Source organism: Propithecus coquereli, unplaced genomic scaffold, assembly GCF_000956105.1.
Source record: "Propithecus coquereli isolate 6110/MARCELLA unplaced genomic scaffold, Pcoq_1.0 Scaffold232, whole genome shotgun sequence".
NCBI classification, from domain to species: domain Eukaryota; kingdom Metazoa; phylum Chordata; class Mammalia; order Primates; family Indriidae; genus Propithecus; species Propithecus coquereli.
In genome coordinates, this window is record NW_012147864.1 from 3902319 (window position 1) to 3915428 (window position 13110).

A 13110-nucleotide genomic window follows, 5' to 3' on the forward strand; every position below is an offset into this window, starting at 1 on the left:
CTGCAGAAGTCCCTTCCCCACAAGGCCAGGAACAGCAGAGGCCTGTCCCCTCCCTGAGTGGGGCAGAGGACGGCCGGGGCAGCCCCGGGAGGCCCCCCACCAGGGCGAGGCCCATCCGAGTCACTCACAGCAACACCGAGAAAACCCCCAACACTCAAGGAACAGAAAATGCGACAACACGCCTGTCCATCCCTACGCCATCTGTGTGCAGATGCTTCCGGAGCGGAGGGGTGCGGGGACCTCAGGTTTACACTGGGTCTTTTTAATGCAACTTTTAATAATCTGGTTGATCATGAAATGCAAAATTCAGTTCTAGAAACAGCAGCAGAAATAGCAAGAGACACGAGACTTTTATACAAAAAAATTTGTTGCTTACAAAACATATGCCAAAAAAGCTTTTTTAAAAAAAAAAACAACAAAAAGGATAGACCAAGACCATCCTTACTAGTTTTCTTCTACATTAAGGAAAAAAAAATTCTCATAAGTAACGTTCTTTTTATCCTCCTTAAAAAAAAAATAGGCTTAGGCACGATTTGCTGGCGGCTTCTGAAGAACAAGCCGCGTTTGCACAGCGTCTCCCGCGAGTGATATGTTTCGGTTCTCGTTTCAGAGTTAAGGCATTTTCTTTCTTTTCTGACAAAGTGTATATTTTGTTGCTTGCTTTCAGTTTTGTTCCCCACCCCTCCCCAAAAATACTCCTTTCCGCCCAGGCAACGGGGCCCAGAGAGAGCTCAGGGTCCAGGGAACACGTCACGGGCGCCACGGCGGCCGAGACTTGGCGCAGGGGGTTGAGGACAGTCAGGGGTGAGGCCGGGGAGCCGGGCAGCTCCCCCACGCCGGTATCGCCTGCGCAGCCCTGGTCACTTGGAACCTTGGTGGGTCAGGTGTTGGCTCAACGCTGGCAATGGGTGTGTGTGAGGCGTGGCACGTCTGCCCCACCGAGTGGCCGAACACCCAGTGCCTGGCATTGACTGTTCTGGGTCAGACCTGAGCCCAGGACGCAGGGCCAGGCTGGGTCACTCGTCCCACGACGGCGTACCTTTCACATGTGCCCGGCGGGGTTGTGGGCCTCGCTCAGGCCGGGGTGGGCAGCGGAAAGCACCATCTGGGGGTCTCCGACCACACCGGACACCTTCTCCTCTTCTCGCCGCTTCAGGCAGGCAGCTTTGGGGTTCAGGTTACGCTCTGGGGGAGGGAGGGGAGAGCACCGTGGGGAAGGGTCCCGGGAGAAGAATGGGAGGTGGCAGTGTGGGGGGAGTGTCGGGGAGGGTGGGGACAAGGACCCTGCACACGTGGCCCCTCCGTTTCTCACATCATCTCCTTCCCAGAGAAGGCCGTGGAGGATTTGGGGCGTTGCAAAGAGACCTAGGTGTCCAGGGGTGTCTGGGGGACGTCATGGGGTCTGAATCCAGCCACTTGGAGACGCGAACAGAGACCAGGAGCCCGTGCGCACAGGTGTCCCAGCAGAGCGCGCGGCGGGGCGGGGGTCGGCCGCCTGGGGACCTGGCCCGGGAGCCTACCTCGCACCTGCTGCTCCAGGCCCAGGATGACCTGCACGGCCTGCTGCAGGATGAGCAGTTTGGTCTGCGCTTTGTCCGACTTGAGGTGCAGCTGGCACATGCGCCCCAGCTCCCGGAAGGCCTCGTTAATATCGCGCACGCGCACCCGCTCCCGCGCGTTATTGGCCATGCGCCTCTCCCGGTCCCTCAGGTCTTTCTCCTCCAGGGACAGCACCTCCTCTGTACTGCTGGGTCACAGCACGGGGCCTCAGTTAGTGAGGGGACAGGGGCGGGCGGCAGGGCAGGGAAGGGCTGTAAGGAGGGGATCCGGCAGGCTGTGTTTGTGCTGGTGTGGGTGGCAGTGCACGTATACAGTTGGTGTCGGTGTGGGTGGCAGTGCCTGTACCACAGCTGGTGTCAGTGTGGGTGGCAGTGTCAGTGCATGTGCCCTTCATGTGCTCAGATCATGAAAATGTGCTCCTCCGTGTGCCCAGGGAACGTGTCCCACGTTGTGTGGAGACCACAGCTACGCTCTCCTGTGTGTCCGAGTGGCTGCCCGTGTGCACATACACTCACACCCAAGACGGACCAATGCCTGACTGCTCCCAGGACGTTTAAGTGGAGGGAGGGCAGGCCTTGGTTTCCCCATCTGGAAATCCGTGGAGGGGCTGGTCCCCTTACCCCAAGCCCGCCCAGGGCAGGCTGGGGAGCAAGGGAGGCCCAGCGCCCCAGCCCTGTTCCTCCTTCCCCATGAGACGACCTTCCCCACAGAGAACAGCGCCTGCTGGTAATGAAGAGCTCAGCCTGGCCAGAGTGCCATGGGAGTGCTGAGAGGGCCTGGCCCCGCAAGCCCAGGACTGGGAATTCCGGGACTCTCAGTCTGCACCCATAGGTGCGAACCTGCTCACACCCTGCGAGAGCCCCACGCTCTGAGGGGCCTCAGGAAAGCGCCTGATCCTCACAGTGATCTCTGGCTGCCTCACCACAAGACCTGCCTGGCCGGGAGCGCTTGCGCCCTAAGGCCTCCAGGAACGCAGCCCCCATGGCCATGGCGATGGATCCTGGGGCAGCTGCAACGCACCGAGCAGGCAGCCCGCGCCAGGCATGATGCTGAGACCCTTTTCCGTGCCCTGCAAATCCCAGCCCGGGCCCTTCTAGCCGTGGGCTCTGCACAAGTGACTCTGCCCTGGATAAGTTTCCTCTTCCGCGTATATACTAACTGCCATCGCCCCCCTGCGCTCTGGGTGGTGGCAAGATAAGACACAGGCGAGGCCATGGCCCATGGCCTGTCCTGCTCCTCTGGGAGGACAGAGCTGCCCTAGCCTCACCTGCCTGCCCACCCTGCCCCTCGGGTGGCAGCGGCGGCCTCTGCAGCCCAGGACAAGCGCGCAGACCAAACTGACAGTGGGGACTAGAGGCCGGCGTGTTCCCTGGGTCTCTCTTCTTCCCTCAAGTCCCCACTGGGGGATTTGGGGGAGGAAGGTCCCCGAGGGCGTGGCCCCGGCCATTCCCGGAGTCGGGCAGCAAGTGCGAGGTGAGGGAGGGCCGCCGGGGAAGCAGCAGGGATGCACGGGTGGCGGGGGGAGGAGGGACAGCGCGAGAGGCAGAGAGGAGAGAGGCGGGGACACAGGCAGGACACACACACCGCTGTGCAGAAACCTCAGAGGTGAGGGACAGCGGGTGGGGTGGGCCGGGGCTCCGGTCCAAGCAACAGCGCTGCAGGAGAGAAAGGGTTAACGGCGCAGGAGGGGGAGGAGTTAAAGGAAGCAGCTACCAAGCCAAGTCACATTTGGGGGCAGGTGGGGACGTCTGCATCCTTCATCCTCACCCAGCCCTGGGAAATGGGTGTGGTTAACACCCACCCGCAGACAGGGAAACCGAGTCAGAGAGCACGATAGGCTCACGCGGCCCCATGTGGCACCAGCTCAAGGTGAACAGTCGGTGCCGGCTTCCGACTCTGGGCTCTGAGGACGCTGGTTTCGCGCCCCAGGCTCTGGGCTTCCTGGGAAGGAAGTGCTGGGGCGCGTGGGGGGCACTGGGGTCTGGGGACACGGTTCTGAGCCAAAGGACCCAGGTCTGCAGGGCTGGGGCGCAGAGAGAGGCTGGTCCTCTGCCCCAGAGGGGGATGCAGAGGCAGCCAGGCGAGGGGACAGCACGGCAGGAGCGGCAGGAGGGTGGCGCACTGCGGGGACGGCTGGTGGCCCGCGCCCCCACTGACCTCGCACTTGCTGCTCCAAGTTCAGGATGACCGACACGGCCTGGTGCAGGATGAGCAGTTTGGTCTGGGGCTTCTCACTGTTGAGGTGCAGCTGGCACATGCGCCCCAGCTCCTTAAACGCCTCATTGATGTCGCGCACCCGCAGCCGCTCGCGGGCGTTATTGGCCACTCGGCGCTCCTTCTCCCGCTCGGCCTTCTGCTCTGGGGGGAGAAGGTCGTCCTCGTCCTCGTCTGGGCTATGGGGGAGGGGCCGGGAGGGGCCAGAGGGAGACAGTGAGGTGGGGGACAGGCGCGGGGCCCGCCACGGCCTCCCGGTGCGGGCGCATGTGCGTGTGCAAGTGTGCGTGTGCGTCCTGCCGGGGTGGGGGGCGGGCGGGGCCGAGGAGGAGCTGGCACCTGGTCCGTGTCCGGGGGGCCTTCAGCTCCTTCTTGTCCTCCTCCGAGTTGTCGGCCACCGACGTGTTCTCCTCATCCTCCTTCTCCTCCCGCTTGATCTCGCCGGCACCGGCTGCTGCGCCCGCGCGCCCGAGCCCTGCAATGGGCCTGGGTCAGGGGCTGTGGCCGGCCTCCGAGGCCACCTGACAAATCCCTCTTTGACCCTTTCACGAGGGGCACGAGCTGTCCTGGGACAACCGGGTCTTCATTTGCCAAAAAAGAAAAAAACAAAACCAAAAAACCCAAACACAGCCAGAACGGGATCCCTACCTCACGCCACACACAGCACCCATTCCAGACAGATTAAGGACTGGAAGGTGAAAAGCAAAATGTCACAACCTTTAGAATAAAGGACACAGAAATTCTGTTGCAACTCTGGGGCAGGCAGCCTTTTCTATTTTTGTTTTTTGTTTTCGTGAGACAGGGTCACACTGCCACCCAGGCTGGGGTGCAGTGACATCATCAGAGCTCACTGCAGCCGTGAACTCCTGGTGTCAAGTGATCCTCCTGCCTCAGCCTCCCAAAGTGCTGGGATTACGGGTGTGAGCCACTGTGCCCAGCCAGAACTTTTTCTTAAAGTATTAAATGAGCTATTTTCTTTTTGGGGCAAAAATTGGTTAAATCATTTATTTAAAAATATGGACAGTTTCACAAATTTTCACGCCACCCTTGCCCAGGTGCTCTGCCAATCTCCATGGCATTCTCATTTCAGTCTGCGTGCCACTAAAGCAAGAGCTAAAAGAGCTGCTTTCTAAAGAAGACACAAACCAATAAACTTCACCGTATAAAATTTGAGAATTTCTGACAACCAAAAGATAACACCAAGCAAGGCTGGGCTTGGTGGCTCACGACTGTAATCCCAGTCGTAGGAGGCCGAGGCAGGAAGATTATTTGAGCTCACGTGTTCGAGACCAGCCTGGGCAATGTAGTGAGACCCCATCTCTATAAAAAACACAACAAAATGCTAATGTTGGGGTCTCTCCCCTAGGACTGTGGACATGGGCCGGATGGTTCTCTGGGGTGCGGCGTCCTGGGCACTGCAGGTGCTGAGCAGCGTCCCTGCCTCCACCCACCCCATGCCAGGAGCACCCCTAGTGTGACAACCACGGATGTCGCCAACATGGCCAATGTCCTTGTGGGGGCAGAACTGCCCAGGACGAGACACTACCCTGGGGCTGATAAAATCTAGAAAGTCAGGGAATCCAACAGCACCATGGTTTTGGGAAACACACATGCACAAAACCTCAGGGAAGGGTTGATTTGAAACATCAGGCTGGGTTTTGGGGTGGAGGGGCCTGGGGCTAAGATGGGGCCCATGGTGACCCAACTTTCACTTCGATGAGTCGTGGGTGTGCCGGGCAGTTAGCAAGCCACAGAACTGCCCTACCCATCCCTTTCCTTACTGGGCATCCCAGCATCGTCCTCACCTCCTCTCCCCGCCCACGTCCTGTCCACGTGCAGACCCTGTGGGCTCCACCTCACACACTCAGAACCCTCTCACTCCTCATCCCGCCGTGGTCCCAGCTGGGCAGGGCCTTATCTGTCCTGGGCCAGCCAGTCCCCTCCACCCTGGACCCCGGATCCCACCCTCGCCCCACACAGCCCAACCTCCCCACAGCAGCCACCAGCGGGTACCTGTGAGCACCTGAGTCAGGCCCATCCCTCCTCTGCCCACAGCCCTCCACAGCTCCCACCTCCCCTGAGGCCAAAGCCCAAGTCCTCTCCGAGGCCCACCAGGCCCTGCACGACCTGCCCTGTCCCCTCCTCAGCCTCGTCTCCTCCCTCTCTCCCCCTCCTCACTCTGGTCTGCCCACACGGGGCTCCTCGCTATTCCTCCAACACTCCAGGCCCATCCTGCCCGGATGCGCTTCCCCCAGGTTCCTGCCTCCTCCCGCCTTCTCCCAGGCTCTGCTCACAGGCCACCTTCTTGCCTCTGGACCACCTTTAAACTGAGCAAAAGCTCCTGACGCCCTCGCCCAGCTTCCTACACTTGTCCTGGGCGCTGAGCTCACTGTCTCCAAGGGAGGGCCGTGCTCTGCTTCACTCCCTGTTGCCCAGTGCGAGGATGGCGCCAGGCACGTGGCGGATGCTCCTCCGCGTGTGCCTCTTGGATAATCTCAATTCACTGTCAACTTGAGAACCAAGGGGCAGTGGCCCGGAAGCCACCAGCATCACCCACTCGGAGGCCAAGGCCAGACCCCGCTGGTCCCTCCCAGAGGAGCCGCCTGGGCACCATGTCCCAGGAGCCCCCATGGTGACTGCAGCTGCTCCTGGGTCCCACCTCCAGATTCTTCACCTGCGAGGTGGGTGGGACGCCCCCCACTCTGTGCCCTGCCCTGCAGGGGCCCATCTCCCTGTCCCAGGCCTTGCCCTTGTGGGACCCCTGTGACGCTGAAGGACGGGGTGACATCGTGTCACTGGAGATCCCAGTCAGACTCCCACCGTGCCTCAGTTTCCCCAGCTGAAACTAAGGGATCAGACAGTCCTGTGCCGAGCGCTTACCGCTGTAGGTGTCGGGCGGCCGAGAGAGGTCGGGGAGGGCGCCGGGCTGGCTGGGCAGTGCCGCGTGGTTGTGCAGGAGGCTGGCGCTGCCTGTGAGGCTGTCCTCCGAGTGGCCGCCTCCTACCTGCAGGTGTGGGGATGGGGGCATGTCAGGGCTGGACTGGGCCCCCCACCTGCCCCCGTCCCAACCAGCCTCGCCCGGTGCTCACCAGGCCAGCATGCCGCCCGCCAATGGGCATGGGGCCGGCGAAGCCCGAGGCCAGCGCGCCGTGGCCGGGCAGCAGTCCGTGTATGTCACCAGCCGTGCCCACGGCGTGGCTGCGGAGCACGTGGATCGCTTCGTCCAGGTGGTCTTCCATCTTGCTCTGCTGCGGGGACGGGGAGGTGAGGAGCCGCCGGGACTCCCACACGGCCCCACATGCGTGCCCTCTGCACACAGGCAGCAGATGGTCCTGCCTCCCCTTCCCAGGAAACCTGTCAGCCTGGCTTTAGGGGGCTCTCGAGAAGTTAACTAGAAGGTTTCTCCCCAGGGAGCATCTGTCCTAGTGCACACTCCACGTGTCGCTAGACCCCTGGGCCACGTGCGGGAGGGCAGGGTCGCTCACCAGGCCGTGGAGACCCCCGTCATAGCTGGGGGATAAGGCACCGGGGGCTCCTGCGCGGGGCCACTGCGACGTCCCTGGAAGACACAGGAGGCGCGTGAGTGGGGGCGCGGGAGGCAGGGACTAGCGCAGCCTGACCCGCTGGATCCCTAGAAAGGGAACCGTGAACAGCTGTGCTGCCCAGGACGGCCACACGGGGGCGCCTGACACCGGCAAGGCTGTGCTCATCCCTGCCAGGCAGGTCCCCACTTCTGACCTCAGTTTCCCCACCTGCAAAACCCACCCCCGCACAAGGGGAAGATGGCTCAGGGGAGCACAGCATGTGCTCCAGAAGGTGGCTCCGCCCACCTGCCCAGGGGACCCAACAGGCCACAGTGCAGTGAGAATCCCCAGGCGTCCGGGGCAGAGGGGGGGGACTCAGCCGGCCAGGCCCTCCAGCAACTGAGCTCGCCCCGCCTCACCCGCCCAGCATGTCCTTGCAGGGACAGGGTCTGCCCCCCTCGCCAGAGCCAGGCATGGGGCATGGGGCACACAGTTGGCACCTAATAAATATCTGTCAGGAAGCAAATGACAATGCGTATAGGTATAGGGGCTGGAGTCCAGGCAGCCCCGGCCCTGCTGCTCTGGCCTCGCCCCACTGGCTCTGGTCTGCCCAGGATCTGCCGGGTGAGTGCCCCCTCGTGTCCACACGCCACGAACTGCGGGCCCTATCTTCTGGCCTCTGCCCGCGCTGTGACCCAACCCAGACACCACCACCCAGCTCCTCACACTGCCTGGCCACGTGCTGTGACTTTGGAGGAGTAGCATGGAGGCCACCTCCTCCAGGGAACCTTCCTGAACTGCTCATGGCAGCACATGCCCGTGGGGGGTCCCGTCCAGCTGCCTGGCTCTGTGATGTGAAATGCCACAGGCCCTGTGGGGCTCCCCGTTCCCTCCCCCACCCGCCTGCCAGCCCCAGCACCCCTCACAGACCTGCCAGACCCTGTGGGGAGCCCACGGGGGAGGAGGGGCTGGAGGAGAAGTTATTGCTTGAGTGATCCGGGGAGTAGATCTGCAACAGGACGAGAGACCGGCAGTCAGGGGCCGGCCTCGTGGTCCCTGGCCCAGGCCCCCACCCCCTGCCCTGAGCCTCACCGAGGCCAGCGCCTTCCCAAGGGCGTCCCCGGAGCTGCCGGCTGTGGTCCCTCGCGAGACTGTGGGAGACAGGTGAGGCCCAAGCTTAGGGCTGCCACCCTCCGACAACGTGGCCTGGCTTGGATGCCCTGGTCGACGGGGCGCTCCCTCCTGCACCCGACCACTCGCGGATGTCCCACCCCAGGGGCTCCCTGCCCCTGACGCCTTGACCCTGCTCCACAGGGGCTGAGGCTCTGGGGATGGGCAGACTGCAGGACCCTGGGTGTGCAAGGCCCTTCTCTGAGCCTCGGTTTCTCCACATAATGTGGGAAACCCATGCTTAGCTGTTTCCAAACCCCCCACGCCCAATGGGCAGGGCGGGCCCAGGGGAGGGTGGCTGATGCTAGTGACAGTGACAACAGCCCTCTCAGGGCAAGAGCTGTACCCATCAGGCTGTCAGCCCCACTGACGGGCGGTGTGTGGCTGGAGACGCTGCCATACGCGACTCCAGGGGCTGAGGAGAAGGTGGACACAGCCGGAAGCCCCCCGTTCACCTCCGCGCCGTGCAGCTGGTAACCCTGGGGACGGGGAGAACAGTGTGGGTCAGAGAGTGCTGCCCTTGAGCCACCCGCCCTGCTCTGCCCTGCCCCACCACCCGCGGTCCTACCATGCGCTCGTGCTGGTGCAGGCCACCAAACGTGCCACCACTGCTGCCACTGCTGCCCACGGAGCTGCCACCGCCTGCAGGGAGGGGCAGGGGGGACGAGCCCCCACCCAGCATGGGCCCAAAGCCCACCTGGCCTGTGGGGCTCCAGAGCTCGGTGGAGGGGTGCAGGCTGCCGTCTGCGGAGAGGGGGACGGTGAGGCAGGGCCAGAGGACCCCAGGCCCTGCCCGGCTGTAGGGAGTGCCCCCATGCACCTGCCATGTAGAAGGGGCTGGGATAGGTGTTGCCGGGGGTCTTGGCAGATGGGTAGGCGGCGGTGTCCCTGCCATAGTCGTCACCTGAGCTGGGCGGATACACCTGCAGACAGGCAGGTGTGGTCAGGGAGAGGGGCCTGGCGGGTGATCCACCAGCCCCAGCCTCAACCCCTGCCCCCCCCACTCCGGTCCACCGGCTTAGTCCACCCACCAACCCACTTCCCTGTCCTGCTCCATACCCTTCCCTCTAAACCCTCGCTCTGCATAAACTCAGGCCCAGTGCTTGACGTGGTTCTGCAGGTGCCCTGTCTCTCTTGCTCCCTTGCCAGCCCCCACCACACCTCCTGCCACCCTCCCACCTGCTAATATTCTGGCCTTTTTGCCTGAGGCCTTTGAGACTAGCTTCTGTCCAGAATATCTTTTCCCTCCTTAATTCAGCAAACTCTTACTGACCCATCAAAGCCCTAGCTGCAGTGGCCCCAACCCTTCCTTCTCCCTTGTGCCCTGTATGGGATGCCCCAGGGATGGAATTTCGCTTGGCCCCAGACCGGATCACAAGAGACCCTGGGGCCTCAGAGTCAGTGGCCTGGAATGACGTGCGTCTGTGACTGGCCCCAGAGACAACTCATGGGCTGGCACTGCCTGGAACTGGGTGGATGGGTTTAGCAGCAAAGCGCTGGGATCAATTGGTAATGTCTGCCCCCAGCGCTGGGGGAGACAGCAGGCCAGGGGGCCGGAGAACTCTCAGCTCTGATGCTGTGAGAACCTGGGGTGTCAGAGGAAGAGGAGCCCTGGGGAAGCAGGGAGGGCAGCGGTACTGTCATGTGTGGAGCCTTAAAACTGCTCGAGCCTGAACGCGCCTCCAGCCCAGGACCCAAACCCAGGCCTGCCATGAGCCTGGCCGGCCGGAGCCCGAGCCAGGCCGGGTGCGGGAGTTAGGCAGAGGGCGGCGGCAGCTGAGCCAGGAACCAGTAAATTGCCTTTGCTCCCAGCGTGACTGCATCGTGGGAGCGTGGTGCTGTGAGCTGCCGACGGGCCACCACCATCTGCCAGGCCTGGCACCCTGCCAACCGCCAGGCAGCGGGCAGGGACACAGGGCAGTGGGATGGGGGCCCTTCTGGACTGGCCCTGGCTCCCAGGAGCTCTATCCTCACCCCAACAAGGGAGGCCTCAGCTGTAGGGCCCGGCTTTCTCTCAGAACAAGAAAGATACAGGCTAGACCTGAGGAAGGACTTCCCGGCCTACCCTGCAGAGCTAGAGCCTTGGGGCAGATTTTGGCTCAGAACCCAGGAGGGGCTGGTGACCCCTTGGCGAGTGGTGGCGTTTGGGGGGTGGGTGGACCTAAGCCTCAGGGTCGCGAGAGGCACTCGGCCGTAGGGTCCCCCACTCCCGTCCCGCAACTCACCGAGGATGGAAGACCTGGCGGGACCTTCCGGACCTTCTTGGGCTGCGTGTCTGCTGGGAGCGAGAGGATTGAGCAACGCCGCACAGTGCCCCTGCACCAGCCAGCACGGTGCCGCCTCTCCGCACCCTGGGGACACTTGTCACTGCCCCACGGCCCCTGCCCCACACTCATGAGAAGAGACCCTTGAACTTCCCATTTGATAAAACTGTTAAAAAACCTCAGGTCTACACAGGCCCAAAGGTGCAAAAAAGTCATTTCCCCCCAGCATGGAGGAGTTCAGGAAACACGCTGTTCGCAGTATTTGCGCTAAGTCCCTGGGCCGTCCCCTCCCCCCAGGACCCCCACCTGCCAGTAGTCCTCACTAATCCTGGATTCCGCGTTTGCAAATTTCCCGACTCGATAAAACTGGTAACCCTGAAACCCACCCCACAGGTGCTGCCGCAATCACTCGCGGACACACGCGGATCAGGGAAAGATCTGAGTGGCGACGAGCACGTCCCCAGCAAGGCTGAACGAGGCTGCGCCCTCGTCCTGCTTCATGGACACTCTCAGCAGCGTCCTTTTCTTGGTCAGCTCAGAGCCACCACTTTCCACACTTGTGTGCATGTTGCCAGGGACGTCGCTGTTTAAGAAACGACCCAGCATGGTGCTGACGCTGCCTTGCAGCCCTGCGGGTAGGGAGGCCGTGGGAACCCGCGGCAGAGAAGCCTTGCGGGCAACAGCGCGCTGGACAAGCGGGGTGAAGCGTGGGGGTCTGCCCTGCCTGTCCCCTCAGCTAAGGACACCCCACTTCCCTCCGACAGCCTCCCTGCCCGTACGCCACTCACCCACGCTGCCGTCCGCGGCTCTCCGCCGGGGGTTGCCGGGGTAGGAGTAGAACTGGGAGCTGCCCTTGAGGCCCGACGGAGACAGTGGCCCGGGGCTGCTGAGAGTCAGCTCACCTGGCAGGAAGCCGGCCTGCGGGAGGAGGCAGGGGTCAGGAGGCGCCCGGCGAGCGTCCGGCCCCCAGGCCAATCCCAGCTGGAAGGCCAGAGCCCCTTGGACCACCCGCGGGCAGCCCTGACCCTCGGGGTGCAGTGGGAGGGGGCGTCCCCTCTGCCCGCTCACGTTTCTTTCCCGACACCTGCCGTCCCCTAAGACTGTGGACTGCGAGCCGCACACGTATTATCATAAAGAAAAGCCAGAGAAAGAAAAAATATTGTTGCTAAACACGCACAGTCGTGCGTCTTGGTGTCAATGGAATCTGGTCCTTTGACCTGGTGGGCGCCTTTTTGTCTCGTTACAGCTGAACGAAAGGGTTAATTCCGCATGTGTTGGTCTCGCCCGGGCTCTACTCCCTGGGCCAGGTCCTACACGCTGGCTCGAGTGTCTGAGCTGCGTGGTCTGTGCCTGCCATGTTCCCACCGTGGACGACCCGGCACGGGTGGCCTTTTGCTCTGAAGACCTGCACGTCCTGAACCTGGGACACCTCGACCTTCCCGTTCGTGCAACGGGCACACCGGCTGTTCCCTGGCCCCAGGGGAAGTGAGTTCTACCCTCGCACAGGGCCTGGTACCCAGCTGGTGCTCAATAGCTGCAGCTGCTGCTACTGTGGCTCCAGGACAGACAGGATAGTGCCCTGAGATCCAGAGTCACAGGCGGGGCAGAGGTAAATCCTGCAGCCACCCAGGACGGGAGCCCACGCTGGGGCTGCTGGGGCCGGTCGCTACCCCCACACCCCAGGCCTCTCAACCAGGGCCAGCGAGGGTGAGAATTTCACCTGGGCTGCCACATTGCCTCAGTTTCCCTGTCTGCCGCTCAGTCTGCACGTTGGCCCCCCCAGGCCTAGACCCGGGAGTGGGGCAGCTGTGGGGCCAGGGGCCGTGGCCTCCCCGGGTCCCACCTGCCTCTCTCCCTCCACGTCCACACCCGGGCAGCCGGGTCTGGCCCAGGGCCTGAACTACTTTAGCTGCTACCAGCGAGTGGACAGAACTTGGCTGGGCCGGGAAAGCTCCCGCGGATCAGAAAAGGAAATTGTGCCAGATTAATTTAAAATTAAAACACACATAAAAAATAACAGGGGCAGGGGCCGGGCGCAGTGGCTCACGCCTGTAATCCTAGCACTCTGGGAGGAGGCCGAGACGGGCGGATTGTTTGAGCTCAGGAGTTCGATACCAGCCTGAGCAAGAGCGAGACCCCGTCTCTACCAAAAATAGAAAGAAATGAATCGGACAGCTAAAAATATATAGAAAAAAATCAGCCGGGCATGGTGGCGCATGCCTGTAGTCCCAGCTACTTGGGAAGCTGAGGCAGAAGGATTGCTTGAGCCCAGGAGTTTGAGGTTGCTGTGAGCTAGGATGACGCCACGGCACTCACTCTAGCCTGGGCAAAAGAGTGAGACTCTGTCTCAAAAAAAATAAAACAACAGGGGCAGGGCG

At 62.4% G+C, this 13110-nt stretch overlaps 1 protein-coding gene across 7 annotated transcripts in view; it reads right to left on the reverse strand.

Annotated features, from left to right (window-relative positions):
* Positions 1-477: 477 nt before the first annotated feature.
* Positions 478-13110, reverse strand: part of TCF3 (transcription factor 3) — a 29230-nt gene continuing 16597 nt past the window's right edge. The window contains exons 6-19 of one of the 7 annotated variants that reach the window (XR_001137542.1): positions 11521-11650; positions 10694-10746; positions 9289-9391; positions 9037-9212; positions 8815-8947; positions 8391-8449; positions 8229-8307; positions 7260-7333; positions 6864-7022; positions 6655-6778; positions 4114-4249; positions 3718-3953; positions 1521-1747; positions 478-1185 (exon numbers count right to left, since the gene is read on the reverse strand). Coding sequence is in view for 6 of the 7 variants with exons in the window: in XM_012645441.1 (XP_012500895.1) it covers positions 1043-1185; positions 3718-3953; positions 4114-4249; positions 6655-6778; positions 6864-7022; positions 7260-7333; positions 8229-8307; positions 8391-8449; positions 8815-8947; positions 9037-9212; positions 9289-9391; positions 10694-10746; positions 11521-11650 (1605 nt within the window). In the remaining variant the exon portion in view is untranslated. The remainder of the gene's footprint in view (positions 1186-1520; positions 1748-3717; positions 3954-4113; positions 4250-6654; positions 6779-6863; positions 7023-7259; positions 7334-8228; positions 8308-8390; positions 8450-8814; positions 8948-9036; positions 9213-9288; positions 9392-10693; positions 10747-11520; positions 11651-13110) is intronic. The other 6 variants (XM_012645446.1, XM_012645444.1, XM_012645442.1 and 3 more) reach the window with 6 other exon arrangements.